The sequence below is a fragment of the Diabrotica virgifera genome, chromosome 9, assembly GCF_917563875.1.
Source record: "Diabrotica virgifera virgifera chromosome 9, PGI_DIABVI_V3a".
NCBI lineage: Eukaryota > Metazoa > Arthropoda > Insecta > Coleoptera > Chrysomelidae > Diabrotica > Diabrotica virgifera.
In genome coordinates this window covers 225,301,263-225,328,969 of record NC_065451.1, presented here as the reverse complement: position 1 = coordinate 225,328,969, position 27,707 = coordinate 225,301,263, and the positions used below count along the sequence as shown (strand labels likewise).

At 33.8% G+C, this 27,707-nt stretch overlaps 1 protein-coding gene across 3 annotated transcripts; it reads right to left on the bottom strand.

Moving 5' to 3' along the window:
- Nucleotides 1–1,546: 1,546 nt before the first annotated feature.
- On the bottom strand, nucleotides 1,547–27,427 carry LOC126892951 (uncharacterized). 3 transcript variants are annotated; one of them, XM_050662893.1, is made up of 7 exons: nucleotides 27,179–27,427; nucleotides 25,658–25,790; nucleotides 25,428–25,553; nucleotides 13,008–13,252; nucleotides 10,262–10,299; nucleotides 3,373–3,606; nucleotides 1,547–1,637 (listed from the first exon to the last, which is right to left on the bottom strand). In XM_050662893.1, exons 1-7 carry the CDS (start codon nucleotides 27,233–27,235, stop codon nucleotides 1,625–1,627), a joined length of 846 nt encoding a protein of 281 aa, XP_050518850.1. In that variant the 5' UTR covers nucleotides 27,236–27,427; the 3' UTR covers nucleotides 1,547–1,624. The 3 variants fall into 3 exon arrangements, with proteins under 3 accessions (XP_050518850.1, XP_050518851.1, XP_050518849.1); XM_050662894.1 differs by lacking the exon at nucleotides 3,373–3,606 and having other exon boundaries at nucleotides 1,547–1,871; XM_050662892.1 differs by lacking the exon at nucleotides 1,547–1,637 and having other exon boundaries at nucleotides 3,282–3,606.
- Nucleotides 27,428–27,707: the final 280 nt, after the last annotated feature.

Below are 27,707 nucleotides of genomic sequence, written 5' to 3'. Positions count from 1 at the left end.
TTTTTCATATTATGATGGTACGTAATTACCGAGGACCAAAAATGATTACGAAAATGATTACCAAAATCAGTTAGCCGATTACGATACTTTGATTTTACTACCTTAATTTGGGGAAATGCAGACTGACACAAGTATGTTGATCCAATAATGTTGTGAATTGCAGAGCTACTTGCCTCAAAGACGGATATTTGTCTGGCGATATAAAAGGCTAAAAAATTTCGTATTGGTCGCTCTGGATTGAAGATATATATCCGACATTATTTTCAGTACCTCATTTTGGACGGAAATTAGCTGATTGAATCTAATTGAAAGTAATGGAGATTTCAGTGGCAATTTTTTTCATCTCTTCACAAGAAAATTGATTAGACATAAATATTACAATATCTGTGTTTTTTAAAATCAGCGAAGCGTCTATCAAACTCACTACGAACTGCTTGCAGCTCCTAATAATAAACATAATTCAAATGAGGGTTACCCTTTTTTCAACGATAGAAAGTTGTTTAAATCCTTTCTGTTCATTTGATTAATCAATAATTTCAATTTGTCGATAAAAGAATGTAGGTACTGTGCTCATCACATCGATAATAATTGTTTTATTTTTATTCTGTAGTTCCAACTTAAAGAGGTTCAAATAATTTGCTAAATCTGATAGAAGGCCAGATCACTGAGCCATTTTTTGGTTTTGAAGTAGATGAGCGTCGTTCCCTCGTTCTTCTAGAAAACAAATTATTTCAAAAAGTAGCTCCTGGAACCTATCTAAAAATTTTCCACGTCTCAACCACCTCACATCTGTATGCAAAAGTAAATCAGTGTGTTCAGCAGAGTCGCTAGCTTTCAATTGCGCTTTAAAAAGACGTCGTTGCAAGCTTCGCGCCCTGATTGAATTCACAATTTTTGTTGTCATCTTCATGACGTCTTTCATATTTAAAATTTTGGAAAACAAAAATTGGTGGTGAACGATGGAAATTCATCGTTAGCTCGACACAGTGCAACACATCCATTGTTAATACCAGTCACGGATGGTGCACCATCTGTTGTAACACACACATTATAGTTTGTAAATCGGTAGCTCCTATTATTTTATAAAATTAAAAAACAAAACGTTGTATATATCTTCTCCGCAAATTTTTTCTTTCAGATGCATTGTTAACAATTCTTCTTTAGCCAACATATCTATCAGAAAATACCATCCGAATAAAAATAACAACTGGGCGGTATCATTAATATCAGTTGAGTCGTCAAATTGCAAAGAAAAGTATATTATACACTTCATAGTATCACTTTTAACTTTGCTTTCCAAATCTTTCTCATGATTTAGATACGTCTATAGAGCGTTTCACGTTAAGTATTGAACATTGCGGAGATAGCCGCTTGATAGTAACCGTTGGACGTTACAACAGGACTTCTTTGATAGCAGACATAATATCTTTTCCATTTGTATTTTTCCGAGAATCGCGATCGACTTCAAACACTTTGGCGGTCGACCGGTCGATCGCGATCGACTCTTTGAGCACCACTGGCCCAGAGTATAAATAAAACACATAAAATTAAAAAATATTTTACTCTAACTATATAACAAATTTATCCAAACGCACTATAAATTATAAAAACAAAAATATGATGTTTAATAATTAAACCTATTCCCATTTCGCAACTGAGCAGAAAATCCTGTAGTAGCTACCGAATTCAGGCTTGGTGAGTGTGGATATGCCCCCAAAGAACGAGATGGAGGCTCCAAGTTTTGAGACTGGAGATACCCGTTTGAGCTAGGTTGGGGTGAGTAATTGCTATTTTCATGTAACTGCCTTGGGTTGTGCTCAAGGGTGTTGGTCTGGCTGGGTGTAGCTTTAGCTCTGGGAATTTCAACACCGCTGAAAAATATAATATGAATAAGGGTAAGATATAATTAGTGTATAAAATCATTAGTTGTAATTAATAATCCACATAATCCAAATGTTAAAATTGGAGGCCGATCACCCTGCTATGCACAACAAGCAAAATAATGACCCGAATCATGCTTGAAAGAATGAAGAAGGAATTTGATAAAGTTATAAGGGAAAACCAAGCTGGATTCCGAGCACGAAGATCCTGCATTGACCACATTTGTAGGATGAGAACGATTATAGAGCAATCATTAGAGTGGCAGAGTAAGCTATATGTGAACTTTATAGACTTCGAGAAAGCGTTTGATCGTGTAGATCGCAAAGCCTTATGAAAATTGCTAGAGAAATACGGAATGCCTCCCAAGTATATCAGAATTATAAAACTGTTCTACGAAGGGTCCACAGCACGCATAGTCCACGAAGGCAAGTTTACAGAACAAATAGATATTGGTACAGGAGTAAGGCAAGGCTGTGTGCTCTCTCCAACCTTATTCCTGATAGTAATCGACTGGATCATGTCTAAGGCTACTAGTAATAAGACTGGAATAAGATGGAATGTTTTTAACCAACTTGAGGACTTGGAATTTGCAGATGACATATGCCTTTTAACAGAAAAAAGACAACACATGCAACGCAAAACTGAAAAAGTAGCAGAGGCAGGGAAGAAGGTCGGACTTAACATAAACGTCAGAAAAACTAAGATAATGAAAATAAATACACCAAGAGAAATGGGAATATCACTGGGAGGCACGGAATTAGAAACGGTAGAGAAATTTAACTACTTGGGCAGTATTTTGAACAACGAAGGAGGGACGGAGGAGGACGTAAAACGGAGAATAGGAATAGCTCAAAACGCATTCAATATGCTAAGAAAAATGTGGTCTTCACGTCAGATGACAAGTAAAACCAAGATAAGATTATTCAACAGCAACGTGAAGACTGTGTTATTATACGGAGCAGAAACTTGAAAAGAGTCAAGAAAATGTATCGGACAGATGCAAGTGTTTATAAATAAATGCCTAAGGAATATTCTTAACATTTACTGGCCAAACTGCATATCAAACCAAGAATTATGGACAAGAACTAACCAGGTACCTATATCTAAGACAATATGCAAAAGGAAATGGAGTTGGATGGGGCACACACTAAGAAGACCTGATACAAACATTGCAAGGCAAGCCCTAGAATACACACCACATGGCAAGAGAAGACCAGGTAGACCCGTAGAAACGTGGAAAAGAAGTGTGAACAAAGAAATTAATGCTATTGGGAAAACCTGGGCAGAAATAAAGATTAGTGCAAAGGATAGGACAGAATAGAGCAGACAGTTGACGCCCTATGCTCCGCATGGAGTGAAGAGGAATAAGTAAGTAAGTAAGTATAAATAAAACACATAAAATTAAAAAATATTTTACTCTAACTATATAATAAATTTATCCAAACGCACTATAAATTATAAAAACAAAAATATGATCTTTAATAATTAAACCTATTCCCATTTCGCAACTGAGCAGAAAATCCTGTAGTAGCTACCGAATTTAGGCTTGGTGAGTGTGGATATGGCCCCAAAGAATGAGCTGGAGGCTCCAAGTTTTGAGGCTGACGATATCCGTTTGAGCTAGGTTGGGGTGAGTAATTGCTATTTTCATGTAACTGCCTTGGGTTGTGCTCAAGGGTATTGGTCTGGCTGGGTGTAGCTTTAGCTCTGGGAATTTCAACACCGCTGAAAAATATAATATAAATAAGGGTAAGTTATAATTAGTGTAGAAAATCATTAGTTGTAATTAATTGTCCAATTTTTAATGAGAGTTATTTTGATAACGATTTCAGAAGTGGAACACCTTTTTTTAACAAATTCACAAAAACAGTTTTTTTACTTCGGCCATCGGTTTTTTCACCTTCGGTTTTTTTAGATCATTTGGATCATTCGAAGTAAAAAAGGTCTCTTGTGATTTTTCTCTAAAAATGATTGTTGTCAAGTTATACACGATTTAAAATTTGAAAAATGCGGAAATGTTCAATGTTTAAAAACTCGGTTAAAAATTATTATCATGGAAGTCATAACGTCACCAAATCAAAGTTTAAAGCTACCCCTACAAGATCCTGAAGAAAATTTTGTTATTATTTTATTACTAAGCTGTTATTTTTAACTATTATCAATAAGCGCTAAGAGCGTATTGAGGCGGCTGTCAATGGTGAGTGCGAAAGAAATGACCGTCCAATGGTGCATCTCTCTTGCACTCACATTGACGGCCTTCTCATTACGCTCTTAGCGCTTATTGATAATAGTTCAAAATAACAGCTTAGTAATAAAATAATAACAAAATTTTCTTCAGGACTTTCATGATAATAATTTTTAACCGAGTTTTTAAACATTGAAAATTTCCGCATTTTTCAAATTTTAAATCGCGTATAACTTGACAACAATCATTTTTAGAGAAAAATCACAAGAGACCTGTTTTACTTCGAATGATCCAAATGATCTAAAAAAACCGAAGGTAAAAAAACCGATGGCCGAAGTAAAAAAACTGTTTTTGTGAATTTGTTAAAAAAAAAGGTGTTCCACTTGTGAAATCGTTATCAAAATAACTCTCAACAATAAATTTTAACCCGCCGTTACACGCGTCTTCTAATGTGACGTGGTTGCACGCGTATGAGCGTCGTCCTCACCTACAAAAATTCGACTTATTTCGAGGAAGAATGAATGTCAACATGTATAAATATAAAATGGGTTGTACTCACATATTATAGAAAGTCTCGTAAACCAATTTTTTTTTATTAATTTAACAAAACAAAAGTAAAAATAATGTAGATCAACAGCAAGTTTTCTTAATTTTCAATTTCAGCAAGCCACTGAAGAAATTAACGTTCTTTACGCGAATTCATTTGACTAAAAATACAAATTAAAATTAAAAACTGTTCTGAAGCTATTTCTTTGTGGCATTTATGTAATTAACTATTAATATTTTGTATTTTGATAACGACGTCCGAGGTGGAATTCGAAACGTCAATAAAATAAATTTTGCAAGTTAAATTGTGGCTTATTTCCCAATTAGAATAGGTAAATTTAAAAATGGATTCTTAACCAGTGGCGAACCTAGAATTTTCCTCTGGGGGGAAGGGGGGTTTGCTTGGGCACCGAAATTTTTTTGTATTATTTGTGAAAGACAAGTTACATTTTCCTACTTTTTTTATATATATTTCTATATGCTCTGGGTGGGATTTTAACCCTCAAACCCCCCCCCTCCGTGTGCCACTGTTCCTAACCTAATCCAAACAATAATATTTTAATTAAACCTACCTAAATATTAAATAAAACCTAAAAGTTTCTTTGAGATAATAGAAACGTGATTTCACTGTGATTGCATGCGCAGTGAGGAATTCCCTCACTTGAAGAGGGATGTCTCTTCTTTCAACTATCACACAGCACACTGGCCGCCTGAAATATTCTATAACTTTTTCATACCCTCTCATAAACCATGCTAAAGGCATTCCTGGGTGCTTAAGGTTATCGTATTAGTTTACACAATTTCATTGGTTATAAAAAAATATGGTGAGGGATTTCCTCATAGCGCGTGTAATGGCGGGTTAAAGAAAAATCACAAGAGACCTTTTTTGCTCCGAATGACTCAAATGATATAAAAAAATGGCCGAAGTGAAAAAATTGTTTTTTTGAATTTGTTTAAATAAATTGTTTAAACAATTTTCCGTCCGCGGTACCGCCTGACATCCTGATTTGTCATAAGGACCTATTTTTGAGTAAGTTTATGCAAAAAAATCAAATCGGAATAATTTACTTAACAGGGGCGACGATACAGCCTGGACTAATCACATTTCCTTGTCAAAATATTTTTGCTTGCACTTGGAGGTTTAAAGAATATAAATCTTTTTGTAGAATTGCAATTTATTCAGCAGTTTTTTAGAAAAAAAAACGTCAAAAATCACTAAGGCATTTTTTTAACAATAAAGTGCAAATAACTCGAAAAGGAAGCATTTTTCGAAAAAAATTCAAGAGAGAAAAGATATTTATTTCGATGAGATATGCCTAAAAAAATCATTAGTTATTTGTTAATAAAAATATCCGGTTCACTTAAAAAATTTAAAAAAACGCATTTCAACTTCGAAAAAATTATACAATCGCATAAAAAAGATTTACTTGGTGGATTAGAAATTCACAAAAAAATATTCGGTTTATGCTCTGCTCAGTGGCGTACTGATCATGGTTCCGCGGAACCAGGGCCCGAGCCCCGCAGGGACCCGCTCTAACGCGCTCTTTGCTTCTTTTGTTTCTAATTTGATGGGGACATTTTGAAATACACAAGTACATACAGTCCGTCTAATTTAATTACCGTTGCACGTCATTATCTACTTTAGAGATCTAAGTTGACATTGTTGCCCAATTACAAAAAATTCTTGAATTAATTTTAAATCAAATACATCACACAATTTTTGCGGAAGTGGATTAGACAACAAAACAAATTAATATTCAATGTAAATAAATAAAAACAGGAATTGAAAACAAGAATTAAGTTATAATCTTACGTTTTTTTATGGCATAGACTTGGGTGCCAATTAGCCAGTCACAACTTTTTTGTTTTCTATTCATTCATAAAAAAGAACGCAATGAGGTCTCCTTAGGCCGCGTTCAGAGTGGACGAGCAAAGAGCAAAGAGCAAAGAGCAACGAGCAAAGAGCAAAAAGTGCACGTTCAGAGTGGACGAGCAAAGAGCAAAGAAGTGCTAATAGCGGGTAGTTACGCTAGACGAGAGTTTAGTTCTTTTCCACTCGGCAGTATCGATAGGAGCGGTAGGATATTTGCTCTTTACTCTCACAGTAGTCCACGTAGTGAGACCGCTCCCGTCTGAAAAAATTTCCGATTCGGTCTCTTTGTGGATTCCTATTTAAAAATATTTTAAAATTTCCTTTAAACAAATCTGAAGGGTGCCGGTCGGAATTTTTGGGCAGAAATTGTTTAAACAATTTTTTTTAAACAAATACAAAAGATCACGTTTTTTGCTCTGGAACATATATTTTTAAGTTTTGTGGGTCATTCTAAACAACAAAGGTATCTTGTAAATGTTCTCAAAAATTGATAGTTTTCGAGTTATAGGCAATTTAAAATCTGAAAAATGCGAAAATACGCATTTTCGAGGCCTAAAAACTCATATTTAAATTAGTATTTTTGAGGTTGCCAGATACTTAAATTGAAGTTTAAACATTGAGCTTCAAGACTCTGAAGAGTGATCGCGTCTAACCTTAATTTATACCGTTGTTTTTTAATCGTTAAATATGCGTGTTTATCCGATTTTTTTGCCGGTGCGGCGCGCTCTATTTCAAAAATCTCCTATTTTCCTCCGAAAATTATTTTTTCTAGATTTTTTGGGATTTTCTAAATAAAATAAGTTTCCTGACATTTTTCTCAAAAGTTAACAGTTTTAAAGTTATAAGCGATTTAAAATCCAAAAATGAGTTTTTTATTAACTTATAACTTTAAAACTATTAACTTTTGAGAAAAATGTCAAGAAACTTATTTTATTTAGAATGTCCCAAAAAATCTAGAAAAAATAATTTTCGGAGGAAATAGGAGATTTTTGAAATAGAGCGCGCCGCACCGGCAAAAAAATCGGATAAACACGCATATTTAACAATTAAAAAACAACGGTATAAATTAAGGTTAGACGCGATCACTCTTCAGAATCGAAGCTGAATGTTTAATCATCAATTTAAGTATCTGGAAACCTCAAAAATACTAATTGAAATATGAATTTTTAAGCCTCGAAAATGCGTATTTTCGCATTTTTCAGATTTTAAATCGCCTATAACTCGAACACTATTAATTTTTGGGAAAAATTACAAGATACTTTTTTTGTTTAGAATAACCCAAAAAACATAAAAATATATGTTCCGGAGCAAAAAACGTGATCTTTTGTATTTGTTTAAAAATAGTTATTTATGAAACAGTTCGTGAAGTATGCTTTTTGCGAACGCACGCGATATTTAGAGCACGAGCGACAGCGGAGCGAGTGCTATACATCGCGTAAGTTCGCAAAAAGTACTTCACGCACAGTTTCATACAATATTTTATCTACTCTACCATAAACAAATAAAAAAACTGTAACTCTTCGTCACTGAAATTCATTTCTATTCTACAATTTTTAGAACTTTGACATTTAAAAATTCTAACTTCTTTCAAACCAAAAAACTGTAAAAACTTTTGTCGTAATTTATTGCTCATTATGTCATCACCATGACAACGCCAAAGTTAAGGATATTTGATTATATGAAAGTGTGTTAAAAACAGTGCGAAAAAGTAAGTCCCATTTAAAATACAGTGTTACTTCACGCTCACTTTAAACACTTCACGCACTGCTATCTAGAATGACAGTTTTCACAAACTAAAAACTTACACATAATATAACATAGAGTAGATAAAATTGTTTAAACAATTTCTGCCCAAAAATTCCGCCCGGTGCTCTTCAGATTTGTTTAAAGGGGACATTTTTGAATAGGAATTGACAAAGAAACCGAATCAAAAATTTTTTCAGACGGGAGCGGTCTCACCACATGGACCAAAGAGTGCGAGCGGAGAAATCAAACTTGTTTGGTTTCGCCGCTTTGCTCTTTGCTAGCACTCTGTGTACCTCCATTTCCCAGTATGAGTTTGATTTCTCCGCTTTGCTCTTTGCTCTTTGCTCTTTGCTCTTTGATCGTCCACTCTGAACGCGACCTTAGAGTTCCATAGTAATCTCTTCCACAGCTCTCTACTCAGTTCAAAGCTGTAGCTGCCCGCTATGGACTATCCAAGTTGCTCACCACATTTTTCCATTATACATCTTCTTCTTCTTCTTTTTTCATATGTACATAATATATCAAATTATCAGGATTAAAAGTTTAGAGGTTAATTTTAGTTTCACAGATAAATTTCATTAAATAATCATAATATATATTTTTGCTGTTCAGAGACAATAGATGGGATACATTGCAAGGTGGAAAAAGATTACATTATATTAATTTTCGATTAAATTATAGGTGTATGGAATGTATTTTGTGCACTCAAAGAAAGTGTGATTCAAATCACCCACCTTCTGACATTCAGTACAAAGATTTGAATCAAAAACTTTAATTCTTGATAGATGTAGAGGGAAACAAGCATGTCCAAACTTCATTCTGATTAATGTTGTTATATATCTTCGAGGTACTACATAATTTTTAAAACAATATATATTTGGAACAGAAGGTTGAATCAGTAATCTTACGTTAAAGTACATAATAAAAACAGTAAATATAATGAAACAAATACTTATAGTAACGAATATAAACAAATATGAAGTGTCATCACCGCAATTGTCAAATAAATGTTACCAATTTATGCCAAAATATCACCTTCGTTTTAGATTATAGTTACAGTGTATTCCGAACAAATGTACTTCATAAAAACGCTTTATAATCCAATTATACAAATTAAATGAAACATATTATTGTGCATTTCTTTAGGTTAACATTAATAGAAATCTTTAAATATTATTTCTACGCGTATATAATAAAATATGTTGGCTGTAATGCCAATGTACTCGGCAAAGTGATTCTAAAAAAGAACATACCTACCGCCTAAATATTTCGTGTTGGTATCATGTGACGTCACGGGCAATGACGCGGATGACGTGCAACGGTAAGTAAATTAGACGGAGTATACTTGCAAATGTAACTGCTTAATAGATTTTAATTTTTGTGTAAGTACTTATAAATAAAAACGAAGAATACCTATTCATCAAAACATTTAATAAAAAATTTTTTTAAGAAACACAGAGAACGCTTTTGTAAGGTTCCTTAGGAAGAGCTCTACAGAACTAAAGTTGCTAAGAATTAGTCAGTTGATTCAAGTCAGTTGATTTCACCCCCGAGAAGTGGTGAAAGTCACCCCAGGGCAAAAGCCCACATCGGCACAATAGGTATCACTTTTTTTTGTTTGACACGTTAGCAATATGTATGCCAAATTTCATCTTAATCCGAGCAGTTTTTAAAATTTACAGTAAAATCCATGAATAAATAGACTATAAATCGTTTTTATTGGACGGGCGGGCCCGCATCCCGACTGGAACCAGGGCCCGCTGATCTATCTGTACGCCACTGGCTCTGCTTATGGGTGTAAACCGCTCGCCTAAATTAAAATTTTCTCAATAGCTTGATATATGTGTATATAGATCAACATTTATTATCAAATAATATTTGTTTGATAACAAGAGAAAACAGTAGTATTACCTACTTATTCGATAACAAAGACAAGAAATACGGAAAAATAACATTACTTGTTTTGTCAAATCAAGAATATGTAGGTAGGTAACTTGACTGTAATTTGATAAACAAAACTTTTTACTTACTACATGCTTGATTTTAATATCTTCTCGCGAGTTATTATCTGAAAATTAAAATAAGCATTGAATACATTTCAAGGAAAGATTAAAATCATTTTTAGTGAAAAAGATTGAATATTGTACCTTCTATACGTATAGTTACCTACTATAGTTTAAGTCTAATTGCAAAATCATTGATAAAAAATACAGATAACGCATAAGCATGCATTATGCAATAAAAATGTTTAAGAATTAGTAAGCACTTGAATGACAACGATATAGGAAATTTTGAATTACACATCCAACTCAAGGGACGAATAGAGTATTGGAAATAAATATTAATCGTACAATTTTACTTTTCTTCTGTTTAAGGCTGATTTATCTTACAACGGGACGTGGATGGCACGGGACGTAGAACAATAGGCGGCGCACGTCCCCGTTGTCACTCCGTGCCGTTGTACGATAAACTAGCCAATGCTTTTCATATCAGACGATTCTTCAACGGGTCACGTAAGACAGCCGTGTAGTCCACGTCCCCGTCATAAGATAATAAATCAACCTTTATTGTTTATACTTATTTCGTGGAGTTACAACCCTTCGTGGGTTTTAGCCAGCTTGACAGCATGCCTCCGTTCCTCTCTGTCTCGAGCAAATACCATCCGATTCTCCACGCCCATAGCTTTGAGGTCTGCTGCTAAATAATCTTGCCACAGGAATCGAGGTCGTCCACGTAGTCTTTTTCCAGTTGGGACTTCTTCCCTTACCGGCCTTACTATTCTTTCGTCAGACTGTCTTCTGAAGTGTCCTGCCCATTGAAGTCTACTGAACTTTATTTGTTGCATATGTTAGCCTCTGGATATAGTTCTTTGAGCTCTTTGTTACTTCTTTTCTTAGATTTTCCTGCTGCTCCATCAAGAACAAGCCGAAAGATCTTCCTTAGAAGTTCTCTATCGTGTGCCTTTGTTATCGTCCACGTTTCGCTTCCATACATCACAACGGGTCTTACGATTGTTTTATGCAGTTGTATCTTTGTATGTCTTGTTAGTTGTTTCGATTTTATAAGGTTTTGAAGGGCATAAATACATCTCTTTGTTGTCATTTTGTATCCTATTGTTTGTTTCTCTCTAGCAGGATGTTTGCAAGTACTTTGTAGGTGGTATTTAGGAACATTATTTCCCGGTCGTTAATACATTTCTTTATGTTTGGTTTTTTGTGGATTGGTACAATAACCTATTCTTTCTATTCACCTGGCATTCTTTCGTTTCACCAAATGCCTTGAATTAGCTTGTATGTAGATTGCTGCAATGCTTCTCCTCCATGTTTTAAGCACTCTGTGGGTATAACATCGCTGCTTGGTGCCTTATTATTCTTAAGTTTTTAATTGCCTGGGATACTTCTTCGCATGTCGGGTATTGGTCTTCTATTTCAGCTATTTGCACTTCTATGTTTGATGTATTTGTCCTAGATTAGTCATTAACAGTTGATAGAAGCACTTCTAGGTTTATAGGATTTCCTTACTATCAGTAATAAACTGTCTGTTATCGTTTTGCGGGCAGTTTCATGTTCCTGCTTGGTACCCGGCCTTGATCCCTGAAACTCCTTTAAAAAATTATCTTACTTGGTTATTCTTCCGATTTTCTTCTATATCTCTGATTATTAATTTGTTCCTACTTTTTCCTTGTCACTAGTTTTCTTCTCTCCATTCTTGTCTGATTATATCTTCCACTGTTGTTGTGCGAGGGATTTTGTAGCATGTCCTTTCTAGCCATGTTTCCTTCTTTTATTGATTTCAGGCAATCGTCATCGAATCATTTTTTTGTTGTTTTCTTTTTGCATCCTAATATTTCATCTGATCTTCTTCTTCTAATGCCGACTCCACTAATGAAGGTTGGCTATAACCATTGCAAATTCGTCTGTATCTTCTGCTTTTCTAAAAAGCGTGTGTGTGAGTTTAACCCGGTCCAGTCGCGAATGTTTTTCAGTCAGGATATTTGTCATCTACCAGGATCCTTTTTATGGGGTCCTGGTAGATGACAAATGCAATTTTACCCTGGACTGCAATTTTACTCTTAATCAGCTGTAATAATTTGTACTTATCATTTCTAAGTATGTCCCCCAAGTATGCTGTTTTTCTTAATGGTGGTCAAAAGTTCTCTATCTCCTCTTATTCTGTGCAACACCATTTTGTTCGTAATACGATCGATCCACGGTAGTTTCAATATTCTGCTAAAAAACCACATCCCAAAAGCTTCCAGCTTTCTCATCAAGTCAACATTAACAGTCCAAGCTTCGACACCATAAAGAAGAATAGAGTGGATATAACATTTTACCATGCGATATCGTATGTGCAGATCGAATCTTTGGTTACTCAGAAATTTCCTCATCTGCAAAAAGGCCGCTCTTGATTATTCTATTCTTGATCGAATTTCTGATTTCGGATTTAGATCTTCTGTGATCCAGACTCCTAAGTTTCATCTGATACCCTTGTCACGCACAGTCTTTGTATGCTGTTATAATCATCTGTCTGTGTTAGAGCTATTTGTACCCATAGCTTTTTGAGAATTCTGCTGTCTCATTTCCCCCTGAACTTCGGTATTCCATTACTATTGTTGGCCTATTCCTGCGGATTGTTTGGGACACTGTTCTTGTTTTCATCTTCGTTTTTACCAGAAAATGATCGGTTGGTGTTTTCCGAACTTATAAACATTTAAGATCTAATGTTTGCATACGTAACGAACTATGAATATGATAAAAACAACTATAATCAACTTACATTAACTCCAGACAATATCGTGCTGATAGCAAGTACACAATTTAAGAGCCACAAAGTGTAACCTCTAGCTGCTATCGTCATCACTGTACCAATGATCACATGGCAAGCCAAATTACTTGTTGAACAGTTAATGAAGTCTCGTAATAATAAAGATGAAAATACCAAATCAACTACTGATATACAAATTGTTAGTGTACCCCAACTTATCATCAATGTTGATTGTCTAGATTTATTCCAATGGATAGCTGCAACAAAAAGAATAAAACTGTTATTTTGACTGTTTTAAAAAAAATTCACAAAAATCAATGTGAAATATATGTAATAAGGCACACAGTAACGCATGGTAGTGTATTGACAATGAGAAAAGCAAATATGGATAAATTGGAAAGATGGGAAAGGAAAATGCTCAGAGCTATATACGTTTGGTATATATATATATATATATATATATATATATATATATATATATATATATATATGTTTGGTAAAGAATGAGCCATAGCTTAACCGTAGATTTCTGAGGTTAAAATAGGTAGATTTAAGCTAACTTACCTGAGTACAAAAGTTGATAATAACCGAAATACAGGGTGTCAAAGTTAAACTTTTATTTTATTTATTTTGAATATTTCCTGACAAGCATTTGACAACAACACGAAATTTGGTAAGTGGTGCTGGTACTGTATACCCTACTAAATTATGTTAAACAAACCTTTCTGGCTACTACCAGAGGCGTACGACGGGGGAACGTGAATGGTTGACCCTTCCCAAATTCTACGCCACTGGCGGAATTGCTATTTTAGTGCAATTCTTTGATTCTCCAATACTTTCTATGTAAATAACATACTCTTCATTCGTAACGAAAAAGCCATTAGTTTTCGAGATATTTGAAGCTAAAAACAAAGAAACATAATACCTACATTAATCAAAATAAGTGTGCCTTTTCATTTTTAACTTGAAATATCTTAAACACTAATGACTTTATCGTTACGAATGAAGAGTATATTATTTGCATAGAAAGTAGGGATGTTCGATACGTATCGATACTTTATATTTCGATACTCGATATTTTATATCGATACATTAGTTGGTATCGATACTGTGTATCGATACAAAAATTCAACTCCTTATTTTATGCAATACCTTGTGCAACACCGGTTTGGAGAATTCTTTGTCCTTTATTTTCCTTCCAAAGTTTGTCCTTTATTTTCTTTGAATATTATAGGTGGGTGGGCCAGGTGACCTGCACGTGGTCTGCATTTTATTACAGGACAAAAATAAGGGACGGACGGATACTTGCAATATCGATACTTTTGATTACGATATCATAGGGTATCTATTCAGAACCTAACAATACGTATCGATACGATGTATCGATACTTTGGTGAATATCGAACATCCCTAATAGAAAGTATTGGAGAATCTAAAAATTAAGCTAAAATAGCAGTTTAACCAGTGGCGTAGAATTTGGGAAGGGTCAACCACTCACTTTCCCCTATCGTACGCCTCTGGTAGTAGCCAGAAACGATTATTTAATATAATTTAGTAGGGTGTACAGTGCCTACCCTTTCTGCCAAATATGACATGGATATGTCAAATTTTTTTAAAGTATTCTTTTTTTTAAATAATTTATTCTTTATTTAAAACTTTAAGAATTATGTGTGCCCGGTACTATAAAACTATTTGACATATCGTTATGATACTTAGCAGAAAGTGTAGGTACTGTACACCCTACTAAATTATGTTAAATAATAGTTTCTGGCTACTACCAGAGGCGTACGACAGGGGAAAGTGAATGGTTGACCCTTCCCAAATTCTACGCCACTGATGAAACTGCTATTTTCGCAAAATTTTTAGATTCTCCAATACTTTCTATGCAAATAATATACTCTTCATTCGTAACGATAAAGTCATTAGTTTTCGAGATATTTGAAGTTAAAAATGAAAAGGCACACTTATTTCGATTAATGTATTATGCTCCTTCGTTTTTAGCTTCAAATATCTCGAAAACTAATGGCTTTATCGTTACGAATGAAGAGTATATGAGGAGCTTTTTTGCAAAACTGCATAAATCCACTTTTCAAAAATTTTCAGGAGACGTAAAAACGTGCTGCAGCTGTTGTACTAAAACTTTCGAAATTTCTGAGAACGTAATCAATTGAGGTTAGATTTAGAGAAATAAAACGTTAATTAACATTATTTTTATTGATTTGCATTAACAAAATATAGCCATGTGTCTGTTGAAGATATAGCGTTTTGTAAAAAAAGATGGGCACAGCGTGGCATGGCGTGGCTACGCTACACACTGTCAGTGCGACCCGTGAATAGTTTTAGAACTAACGAATATTATATTTTGTTTCACGAATCAACATCTAATTCTAGAGGATACTTTTAAAACCAAACAAAAATAGTAGAGGGATAGTTCTGCAGACCGGAGGATTTATGCAGTTTTGTAACACAAAAACTAATTTTAATGGTTAGCTAAAGAAGGAGATGTTAAGTTTTGTATAAAAAAAGAGTGGACATGGGGTAAAGGTTTTTGAGTGGATTAATTAAGTTTTGTGGAAGAAACGTGATTGTTAGGCTCATTTTAAATGGAAAATATTACCTTTTAACACATGAGATTTATACACAAGATCTAAGGCAGACCACACTCTCGAAATTCAACAAAACATGTATTTTAGCCGGAAATTGATTTATGCAGTTTTGTAAAAAAGCTCCTCATATTATTTACATATAAAGTATTGGACAATCAAAAAATTTCACTAAAATAGCAATTCCACCAGTGGCGTAGAATTTGGGAAGGGTCCACCATTCACATTCCCCCGTCGTACGCCTCTGGTAGTAGCTAGAAACGTTTGTTTAACATAATTTAGTAGGGTGGATAGTACCAGCACCACTTACCAAATTTCGTGTTGTTGTCCCATGCCTATCATTAAATATTCAAAAATAAATAAAATACAAGTTAGTTTTGTACTAAGGTAAGTTAGCTTAAATCAACCTATTTTAACCTCAGGAATCTAAGGTTAAGCTATGGCCCATTCTTTACCAAACACCCTGTACATATAGAAGCAAAAACACGGTAGAAAGTTGGGTGCGACGAACAAACAAGGAGTTAGAGCAGGGGTGGCGAACGTGCGGCCTTAAGGCCGCATATGGCCTTTTCATAAATAAAAATTATAAAAATTTTACGATACTAAACGATAAAAAAAAGTTTACGATACTAAAAATACCATTAGTAATCATTTATTCAAACAAAAAAATTGTTTCAAATACCGTTCAATTATTGGAAGGTACGCCACTGACTAAGAAGGAACTGTCACATTCTATCTGCTATCACCTCGATTCCTTCCCCGCGCCTATAAACTGTTTGGCTTCAAATTTCGGTGAACATAGAGTAGAGCATGCCTAGTCCATCTTTATTTATACGTCCATGAAAACGATCCTCACAGTTGCATAAAGGAACGCAGTCAAGTAACGTCGAGGCAACGACATTGCCGGTGTATAACTGTATGAACTTTACTAAATGTTCTTTATTTTTTGAATAAGGTAAGTTGTAAGATAATATATATTACAAACATCGGACATATTACAAACCTATATGGATGCGGCCTTCTCAAAAATGGTAAAATGAAAATTGGCCTTCTAATATAAAAAGGTTCGCCACCCCTGAGTTAGAGCAACTATATAAAGAACTAAGCATCAGTCGCTTCATAAAGGCACAGAGAGTGAAATGTATGGGGAACTTCACGATAATAGAAACAAAGGGGATGCCAAAGATGATCCTAAAACGGGGCTCAATCACGAAAAGAAGGAAAGGGCGACCCAGACAAAGATAGTTTGATAGCGTACGTTAAAATCTCAGAAAAGAGGGATTTGACGGGAAGAAAATACATCAAACAAAGATTAATGGAGAATATCTAGCAAGTCAATTTAGTAGGTAAGGAGTGTGATTGAATAAGAAGCCACCCCACTTGATATACATACATTTTTTAATATAAGGTACTCAGATCAACAGTGGCCTAACCAGGGCCGCCGAGAGGGATGAGCGGGCCCCGGTAAAAATTAAAGGGCGGGCCCCCGGCAAAAAGTGAAGCTCGGCCCCGTCAAAAAGTGAAGGGCAAGCCCCTGGTAAAAAGTGAAGGGCGGGCCCCCGGCAAAAAGTGAAGGGCGGGCCCCCGGCAAAAAGTGAAGAGCGAAAAAAATTGTTTAATTTTTATAGAAATAAAATTATTAATAATAATAAACATTTCAAATATAAATTTGATTAAATTTTGATTATATTTTATAATAGTGAAAATATTTATAATACAGGTGCTTTTCGAATTTTTTAACTGGCAAAATGTCTCTAATTTTCGAAAAATTGCATGATTTTGCCAAATCATTCTCAATTTACAATAGTCCATTCTTTGACGGTTTTTGCGGTATATTTAAAAAAAAACCGCTTGGATTGACTTGAAATTTGGCATAAATATAGATAATATGTCAAAGAAAAAAAGTGATATTGTGCCGATGTGTGCTTTTGCTCTGGGGGTGGGTACCACCCCTTCTCGGGGGTGGAAATATGTAACCTCAAAATAACCTCGGAAATTAATAGATATTTCAATTCTGAGTAAAAAATCTTATATACGACTTTTTCGGTAAATTGATATTTAGTAAGTTATTCACGATCGAAATTGATGATTTCCTACATGAAAAATGCATGTTTTTGAGTTGATTTTCAAAAATACCTCTAAAATTATGCATTTTCACGAAAACGTCATTATAATCAAAAAGAAACCTATTAAATGAGTGAATGGAGTGGTGTTTTTTAAATTATTATAGCAATAACACAACCTAAGTTACAGCCTACTTAAAATCGGGGTTTTTTCGAATTAACCTTGAATCAAACATTTTATCATTAAATAACGCAAGAAATAGAGATTTTTAGAAGAAAATTATGAAGACATCTTTTAAACATTTTACTGATGCCTTTAAAAGGTGCTATGATAAAAGTGATTTGGATAAAAAATGGCTGAGTTATTACAAAAACAAAACGATTATGTCGTTGAAAAATCAAAAGAGTAATTACTTAAATTGGTGAATTTTCCACAAAAATAAAAATTAACATTATTCCATAAACAATTAGGTTTATTTATAGCCTGACTACGCTTTCTGAGATTTTAACCAGTTTAAAGTGCTTAGGTTTGAAAAAAATTTCAATTTAGTATTCAATTATTTTTTGATATTTTATAAATGTTTTCAATTTTTCCAAAATTACTTGAAAACTAAAAGAAATCTGAAAAATATATATCAATACTAAAATGTAGTATTTTTTATACTAAAACATATTCAGTTTTTTCAATGTCTCTATGGTAAACACTGAGTGAGATATTTATATTTTAAGTTTGCACGTAAGTATGAGAAGCAGTTTTCTAAGCTCTTTGAATCGCATGCTTTAAAAATCAAAGACATCCAGAAAGTCCAGATTCTGCATACTTTTAGCACTTACAATTTCCCACAAAATAAGCTTTGGAACAATGAAATATCATGAAAATTACAGAAGTTATCGTTAAAAAACCACATTGAAACTTATGTCGAATACATGTTAAGCGTTGATATAAGTATTTTATTTTTTTTTCATGAAAAAGGCGCATCGTATGAAAAAAAAGGCAAGATATATTTTCTGTCATAAATTAAATAAGTAACTCAAAAATGCTTTTTAATTTGAAATACCTCAGTGGCGTACTATTTTTTTTAATTCAGAGTAGTACCCGTATGCGCGCCAATGATGAATATAAAATTCTTAATAGTAAGCCTGCCAATAAATGCGTAATAACTACCTCTTAAAACCCACCAAATTTCATTTGCATATCTCAACCGGTTTTAGAGCAATCAATAAATCTTCACTTTGTAAGAGAAAACTCAACACCCCGTATCTTGGAACTTCATTAGCTACGACACTGGTTCTACTAGGTCTCCAAACTTCATACATACACAAATTTTTTCAGTTTTTCATAATCTATATTTCTGCTCGGAATATTTTTTCGATAAAATACTTACTTTTTGGGTTATTTGCGAAAAACCGTCTAACAACGTGGTTCTTTTGTTGAAAAATGAACATATTCACTCGCAAATAACTCGAAAAGTACTGACTTAGTGAAAAAACTTTATAGAACAAAAGTTGCTTAGAATTAGTCAGTTTATCCATTTTCGGACTTATTTTGAACCTATATATTTTCACCCCCGATAAGGGGTGAAACTCACCCCCAGGCAAAAGTACATATCGGTACTATATCACTTTTTTTCCTTAACTTATTAGCTATGTGAATGCCAAATTTCATGTCAACTCAAGCGGTTGTTTAAAATTCACAGGTTTTGCAATATTTTAACGCGAGTGAATGATCTAATAAATCTATTTATAGGGGTAATTTATAAGGGTTGAAAATATTAAATACTTAATAAACTAAATTGCAAACATAAAATAAAATTTAGATCACTACAAAATACATTATTACTTAATTTAAAGTTACAAAATATTTTTTAAACAAATTCTTATTTAGAGGGTAGTGTTTAAGGGTTTAAAAATAGTTATAAACTATAAAATACATTTCAATATCAGAAACAATAAAATTACTATATTTAACATACTATTTAACGTACGTACACATAATTTAGATTTAAATAACGCTTATATCGGCTGTTTTTAATTTTTGGTAAAAAGGGTAGTTTTCACCCCTTAAAAATAAAAAGCACATATTGTAGTCATATCACTTTTGAAGAGAATGATAAGATGAGCTTATTTGCAAAATTTCTTCTAAATCGGAGCAGTTCTTTAGAATTTAGAGGTCTTGCAATATTTTACCGTTAAAGAACGGACTACAAACTTGATAGGCAGTTAACCGATCCTGTTTCATTGTAGCTATCAAAAAGAAAACTAAAGGATCTTTCTGCTTCTGCGACTGTCTCCGGTAATGTGCAAAATATTCTTAACACAATAACGATTCAAATTTGAGATGTTTAATTTTATTAAGCAAATCTATTGGAGAAAATTGAGATTCACCAATATTTTCCTTGTGCATATTATATATCGCTCTCAAATGAAAAATTTCATCTATCAATTCTTCACTGATGTCTTCTTTATAAAACTCGCGCAATACATAATATTATATCAATTTTTTTCTTAATATTTTTTTAATATTGTCGTCATCTCGGAATATCCATAAAATATTAAATAGCGAATGAATTTTATTTTCCGCATTAAATCTTCTGGTTATTGCTTATTATATGACAATATTAAAAAATATTTCCCAGCGAAATATTGTGTGGGGCTCAAAATTTTTCGTCGCATAACTACTAATAGTATAAGAGCTGTGAGACATTTTTGAGTAGGTATTTTAGGCAACCTGAAAATTTGTCAGGTGATTCTTGCAGAATAGCAGAATACAAAAATGCTGGTCTGGCTGGAGAGTAGCGGTTATTTTCCCCAAAAATCCCCCCCAAATTTAAAAAAAGGGTACAAATTGTTATTACAAAAAATATCATTGACGTGACTTTAAGTAAATTTAAATATTCAAATATAAAGGAAATAAACAGGCCAGGCGATTTGAGGGCGATTTTAACTCTGCAAGATACTTGCATGGGCGTCCCAGGATTATTTTCAGGGGGTGCATCTGAACTTCAAAAGATTTCATCTGAATCTGTACATACTGTTAACGAGTATAAAATATACAACTATACATGCATAGCCATGTACATTCCTTCCCGACAGGGAGGTGCAATTGTTATTTTGACAGGGTATTTTTTAATATTAAAAATAAATATTCTAAAAAAGATATGATTTTTTGGTGAAATCTTCCAACTGCCAGCTGATCAAACAAATTACACGTGCATGTAAATGAAAAGCGCTATAGGTAAGCAGCATTGTGAGAAAGAGCATATACCGATAGCTGTTTGCGTTCTCTGTTGTAGCTGAGCGAGTCCGTTCGCTCGAGAAAAATAACGTGACCTGGCGATTCCCATGCTGTTGTGCCTCGAAAGGTTAGAGTAATTATTATATATTATAGTTTTTTAAATAACTTTTTATTAATTTTGCAAATATAATAGAAAAAGACAAATTTATTATTATAAATTTAGGTACAGGTAGAAAAGTATAAAACTATAAACTAAATTAATTCTGTGTCCGAATCTTGTATTTCTTCTTCAAACTCCTCATCTGAGCTTAAATATTCATTCTCTTCTTCTTCGTCAGACTCCCCTCGAGACCCAGATTCCTTTTCTACATGATCTCTAAACAGTTGTAATATGTATTTAGAATTAATTAAAAATTAATTAGTGATTAATTAATTGAGTTGCTACGTATTCTCTGTCCTTTTATACGGAGTCGAAGCCTGGACAATCACGGGCGCATCTGAAAAAATTTGCCATTGTTGAGATGTGGTGTTATCGAATAATGTAAAAAACATAATGGACACAACACGTAACAAACACGGAAATATTAGGAAAGATGAAAAAGGCAAAAGAACTATTCAATACTATGAAGGAAAGGAAAATGAGCTACTTTGGTCATATACTAAGAAATAAAAAACGTGATGTGATTGGTTATATAATGAAAAGTGCAAGAAAAATTTTAAAGTAGTGGAGTGTAAAAACAACAATAGAACTTTTCAGAATCGCTGCAGACAGAATAAAATGGGCCGTGATGATTGCCATTGTCCTGAAAGGATGAGGCACACGAAGAAGCAGAAGATTGAGTTAACTAAAAAAAAAAGATTTCAGTTATAAAAAGAACATGTATGTAAGCTCATTTTTCTTTCCTTCATAGTGTTGAGTAGTTCTTTTGCCTTTTTCATCTTTCCTAATGTTTCCGTGTTTGTTACGTGTTGTGTCTATGATATTTTTTACATTATTCGATAACACCACATCTCAACAATGGCAAGTTTTTTTTCAGATTCGCCCATGATTGTCCAGGCTTCGACTCCGTATAAAAGGACAGAGAATACGTAGCAACTCAATTAATTATTCACTAATTAATTTTTAATTAATTCTAAATACATATTACAACTATTTACAGATCATATAGAAGAGGAATCTGGGTCTCGAGGGGAGTCTGACGAAGAAGAAGATAATGAATATTTAAGCTCAGATGAGGAGTGAGCGGACACAAATTAATTTAGTTTACAATTTTATACTTTTCTATCTGTACCTATATTTATAAAAATAAATTTGTCTTTTTCTATTGTATTTGCAAAATTAATAAAAAGTTATTTAAAAACTATAATATATAATAAATACTCTAACCTTTCGAGGCACAACAGCATGGGAATCGCCAGGTCACGTTATTTTTCTCGAGCGAGCGGACTCGCTCAGCTACAACAGAGAACTCCAGCAGCTATCGGTATACTCTCTTTCTCACACTGCTGCTTACCTATAACGCTTTTCATTTACATGCACATGTAATTTGTTTGATCAGCTGGAAGTTGGAAGATTTCACCAAGAAAATCCTGTCTTTTTTAAAATATTTATTTTTAATATTAAAAAATATCCTGTCAAAATAACAATATCACCTCCCTGTCGGGAAAAAATGTACTTAGCTATGCATGTATAGTTGTATATGTTATACTCGTTTATAGTATGTACAGATTCAGATGAAATCTTCTAAAGTTCAGATGCGCCCCCTGAAAATAATCCTGGGGCGCCCATGCAAGTATCTTGCAGAGTTAAAATCGCCCTCAAATCGCCTGGCCTGTTTATTTCCTTTATATTTGAATATTTAAATTTACTTAAAGTCACGGTAATGATATTTTTTGTAATAACAATTTGTACCTTTTTTTAAATTTGGGGGGGATTTTTGGGGAAAATAACCGCTACCCTCCAGCCAGACCGGCATTTTTGTATTAGGCTATCATGGAAGAGTCACCTGTAAAATTTTCAGGTTGCCTAAAATACCTACTCAAAAATGTCTCACAGCTCTTGGACCATAACTAGGCCCAGGCAAATTATCAAAAAATCTCATAGGCTTTTTGCACCGTTTTTCTTTATTTGATGTAAATTCTGGATTTATTCCATAATTGCTGGTACCTAATTTAGGTTCTTCAATATAGATTCTTCTGATTTTTTGTAAATATTCTAGAAGCCCTGATATATTTTTAATCTCCATATCTATACCATATTTTTATCTGACTGCACTGTAGTATTTGACTCCTGTGATTTATTGCTGTCGATAAAATCGATTAAAGGTCATAATATTAAATATAGCCGAGTATTATCTAATTACACGCATTATGGACATAAAGTGAAGAGCAAAAAAACGGGAAAAATTACGTCTTTGGTCTGGTCGACGCCGGGCCCCTTACCGGCTGTACCGCCCTCTCGGCGGCCCTGGGCCTAACCCCAAAAACGAAGTTTTGAGATAAATGCAATCTTTGCATTCGTATTTCCATTATGCTTATGGATATGGGATGGCGCTACAAATTATCGCCATTTAGCCAAATATAGAGGTAGGTTATGTAGACCATTGTTAATCCGAAGATTTAATTTTTCTGCTTTTATTGATATATTAATCTAAAAATGCTTGATTTGTGGCTTAGGAAACTGTTGCTCTGAGCGCCTCATATATAAGTAGATATTATATTAATTGTATTTTAGGCCTTGTTACCAGTGGCGGCCGGTGACGTAGTGCCACGGAGCCATGGCACTACCTTATTTTTATACAGAAACATATTTTTTTATCTTTAAACCGTTTTAATGTCGGTTCATTTTTGTGCGTATTTCTTTTCTCTTTATAAATTATATAAAATCTGACAACTGTGCAGTGTAGTACAACCCTCGCCACTCACAGTTGGAGGAATGATCGCATCGTGCCCCGTGCCGAAAGCTTAGATGGCTCAGCTGAAAAGAGAAAGATTTTACGGGCATTCTATGTAAGTGACAGAGATAGAGCTATATTGCACTTTTCATACAGGTTTAAATGCGACTATTCGTGCCTGGCTCGATCTAATATTTTTTACTATGCTCATCATAGTGAATAGTGGATCGTAGATCCAAAACGATTCTCGTACAGGGTAGTACCACAGATTAACCCAACATTGGTTGGGTTAATCTGTGGTAGTACATTAAATTTTCGAGCTTTTTTACGCGCTCGCTCGTTTGTTTTTGTATTTATAATTATTACATTTTTAATGATTAAACTTTTAATTATAAACTATTATAGTTTTAAGTAATTTAAATTTTTTTAATTTTTGATAAAACCCGAGTTAAATTTAGCTTATCGTGATAGTCTAATTAAACACAATGAACAAGAAGTGGATAAAGAATCGATATGTTTTGAATCAAATTAAAAATTATATATATGTATATACCTATGGTTTTGTGGAGCTTTTGAGAGAGTTTTGAGAAATCACGACGAAAAGGAAAATTCATAAAATAGAGGCATCTTTATGAAACTGTTCAATGTTAGCCGAATTAGACAACGACTTAGGTTCATATTCAAAGTTCCAAATCTTTAAAAGCATGTACCTCAAAACAACATCAAATGAACTCCTTGTCCTTCAGTGCATCTTAGATGTTTATCACGAGGAAATAAGGAAAGAAATTGAAAATTATCTTTGTGTTGCAGTGATTGCCGATGAAACGACAGACGTCGCGTCGCTGGTGAATTTCAGTTAGTTATAAATAGTTGTCCGATATTTGTGTAAAGGGCGATAAGTTGAGAGATTTTGGAGATTTTACTTGTTGGACGGACATGATGTCAAATCAATCACTGAATGCATTTTAAATGTTTAAATTTCTTGACACCCCAGAAATGGTATATACCTACATAATGTAAAAGTATCCGTACCTATTTTTTGAATTACTATTTTATACCTTTTTTGACAATATCGTGAACCCGTCACTAAAAATTTAGGCAGCTGCCCGAATTCTGGCACTACCTACTTAAAGTGATACGAGCCGCCACTGCTTGTTACGATTGCAACTTGTAGAAAATTATGGTGCAACTGACGCTCGCCTTTTCTTTCCGACCAGCAGAATAATTTGGCTAGGTGTAAGGCAGGTTTTTTCTACATACTCGTAACTGCGTTGGGTTCTCTGTGAGCCGGTTTTATGTAAACGTAGGGTGTGTGGTTCTCTCCCGCTATTTTTGTATAGCATTTCGTGTGCCGACTCTCAAACAATTAATATGCACCACTCTGTGTAAAATTAGATGGCTAAATGCGAAATTTTCTTTGTAAAATCAATGTAAAAGTTTAGTAAGTAGTTATGTGTAATTTTTGTGAAAATGATCGCCAGAATAAAGGTAAATTATTTTATTAAACTTAGACCCTGCATGAGTTTTTATTTCCACGAACCAGTCGAAGGTAGCCGCCCCCAACTGGTGGCTTGCACGAAGTAGAGGGGATAAATCAACCCCCCACTCCGTTCAGGCCTATTGAACTTACCACTTACCTAGAAATTGGTCAACAGATATTACGATCCACACAATGCTGGCAAATAAGTACATCCAAGCCAGTATAATTAAATCCGATGCCTGGATTACTCTCTTGTCAGATGTCCCTACCTCACTATTTTTTACTGAAATATAAAAACAGCATAAGTTGATACATGTTGCGATAATTGCTACCTCATAACTCATAACATATCTACTAATAAACATGAACGAAAAATAATAAACTTGCCTAAATAAGAAAGTTGTAATCCTCGACTTAATAGCTGGCTAAAGTTTGTAGGATCATCCTTCGGTATCTCCGTACCATCGTAGTAAACGATTACACAAGCTAGGGCCATACCCCACCATGCAAATCCTTGAACCTAAAAACAAAACCGTAGAGGTTTATGCGTTAAATAAAGCATAGCTGTATGGCCTAAGCCATTTTTATCTTTGTTTATATTAGGTATATCAATATTAGGTCAAAACGGCAAACAAGTGTATGTTCTCAAAAAAATTGGTAGTGTGTAAAAATGTTTTATTATCAGCTAAGTACTTTCAACACATAACGTGCCATCATCAGAGCTTCGTCCTCTTATAAAACCTTCATAGAAGAGCAATTGCTAAACGACACAATAAAAAACATAGATTCTGGGCAGATAAGCCACAGATATCGGGTATAACAACCCCTTAAAATGAAGAAATTCACATCTAATTTCTTTTTTATTTTAAAAAGACAACATGGCTGAGTCAAACCATTTTGAGCCCACGTGAACAGCTGAGGAGGACTATATCTATAATAGGCTTATAGATCTTATAAAAACCTACAAAATTCTTTTTTACCAAACTTTCTAAGATAAAAAATAAAAAAGTTACGGTTAAAAAATCAATATATTTTTTTGAAAAAAAAAAAAGGAGAAATCCAATTGGAAGCATAATAATGTAAGTTGGCGGTGATTTTATTCATTAGTCTTATTCACTCTTCTTTGTTTATATATTATTAATAGATTCTACAAGTTTGACTGGCTTAGAATGATCAGTTGTTAAAAAACTGAAGTTAAAAGCGAATAACGAATTTTTGTAGTTTGTTAAAAAATGCCATTTTCTTCAGAATAAAAAGATTAACATTAGAGATACGAAAAAATGTTTAAATATGAAATTGTAGCTCATTTAATTCCCAAGAACGCGGTTTGAAAAAAATTTTTCTACGGCAAAAATTGAGTGAATCGTAAATGAGTATATCGAAAAACATTGAATTTTTCGTTATAAAACTAACACTTTCGATAGCAAATAAATCGAAAACTATTAATTTTATCAAAAAAATGTATAAAACGTTTTTTGCTTAGAATGAATGTTTTTATCAACTTTTGTGGTCAAAATATAATAAAAGCCATGACTTGGGGTGGCAACCATTCCCATGGTAAAAGCGCCTTTCGGCATCATATAGATTTTGATACTTGGACTATCCACTACTTATTCTTAAATTTTCAAGCAAATCGGTCCATTCCGTAGAAATTGCGAGGTGAAAAGCTTCGGTTCCTGGACTAGCTCATTAAATACAACATTCAGTTTCAATACTGTTTATGTGGGCTCGGTACTCACCTGAGGGACCGCAGACGTTAGGATACAATTTAATCAGCGTCTCTTTTTAAAGTCAATGAAGTAGACTTTACTAAGTACCAAGACATTCACTCAACACACACTACACATTACGCTAAATAAAAAAGTACTGTTTATTTCAGTGACTACTGTATTAACTTTAGGTACTTACCGCCCCAATAATGGCAGCCGTTTTTCCCAAAATTATTTGCAATGGCGTTAAGGCCATCTTAACACTTATTTGATGTATTACAAATTCTTAGATTATCGCACAAACCGATACAACATCTATTTTTGTGTATCCGTTGAAAATCATCGAGAAGTATTAGTATTATCAATTTCCCCTAATAAAAGGTATTATCTGATAAAAATTGTAATCTTCGATGCTATTAAAATGGTACTTTAGTTCATTATCTTTCAACATGTGTAAATTTAAACGGAATTTAGAAATTGACTCACTGAATAGATAAAAAATGTAGTAATAGAGGATTAGAATTTTGCTTATCTATTGTTACTACTACATGTCGGTTTATAACGTTTTCCGTCGTTTTCCGAGTTCCAATCGCCACTTCGTCCGGTGGTTCGATATGTCCCTTTCTCTCAGCTCTTTATTTATTCCTTCGCTCCAACTTTTTCTTGGTCTACCCCATTGTCTCTTTCCTTCTCGTTGCCATTTTAGTATTTCCTTTGGCATTCGTTGT

Coding starts and splice junctions, on each gene's coding strand:
- LOC126892951 (XM_050662893.1), bottom strand. CDS start 27,235: ATGGCCTTAACGCCATTGCAAATAATTTTGGGAAAAACGGCTGCCATT. Junction 25,791..27,178: donor CGGCTGCCATTATTGGGGCG/GTAAGTACCTAA, acceptor TTTTGTTTTTAG/GTTCAAGGATTTGCATGGTG. Junction 13,253..25,427: donor ATCTGTTGACCAATTTCTAG/GTAAGTGGTAAG, acceptor TTTTTGTTGCAG/CTATCCATTGGAATAAATCT.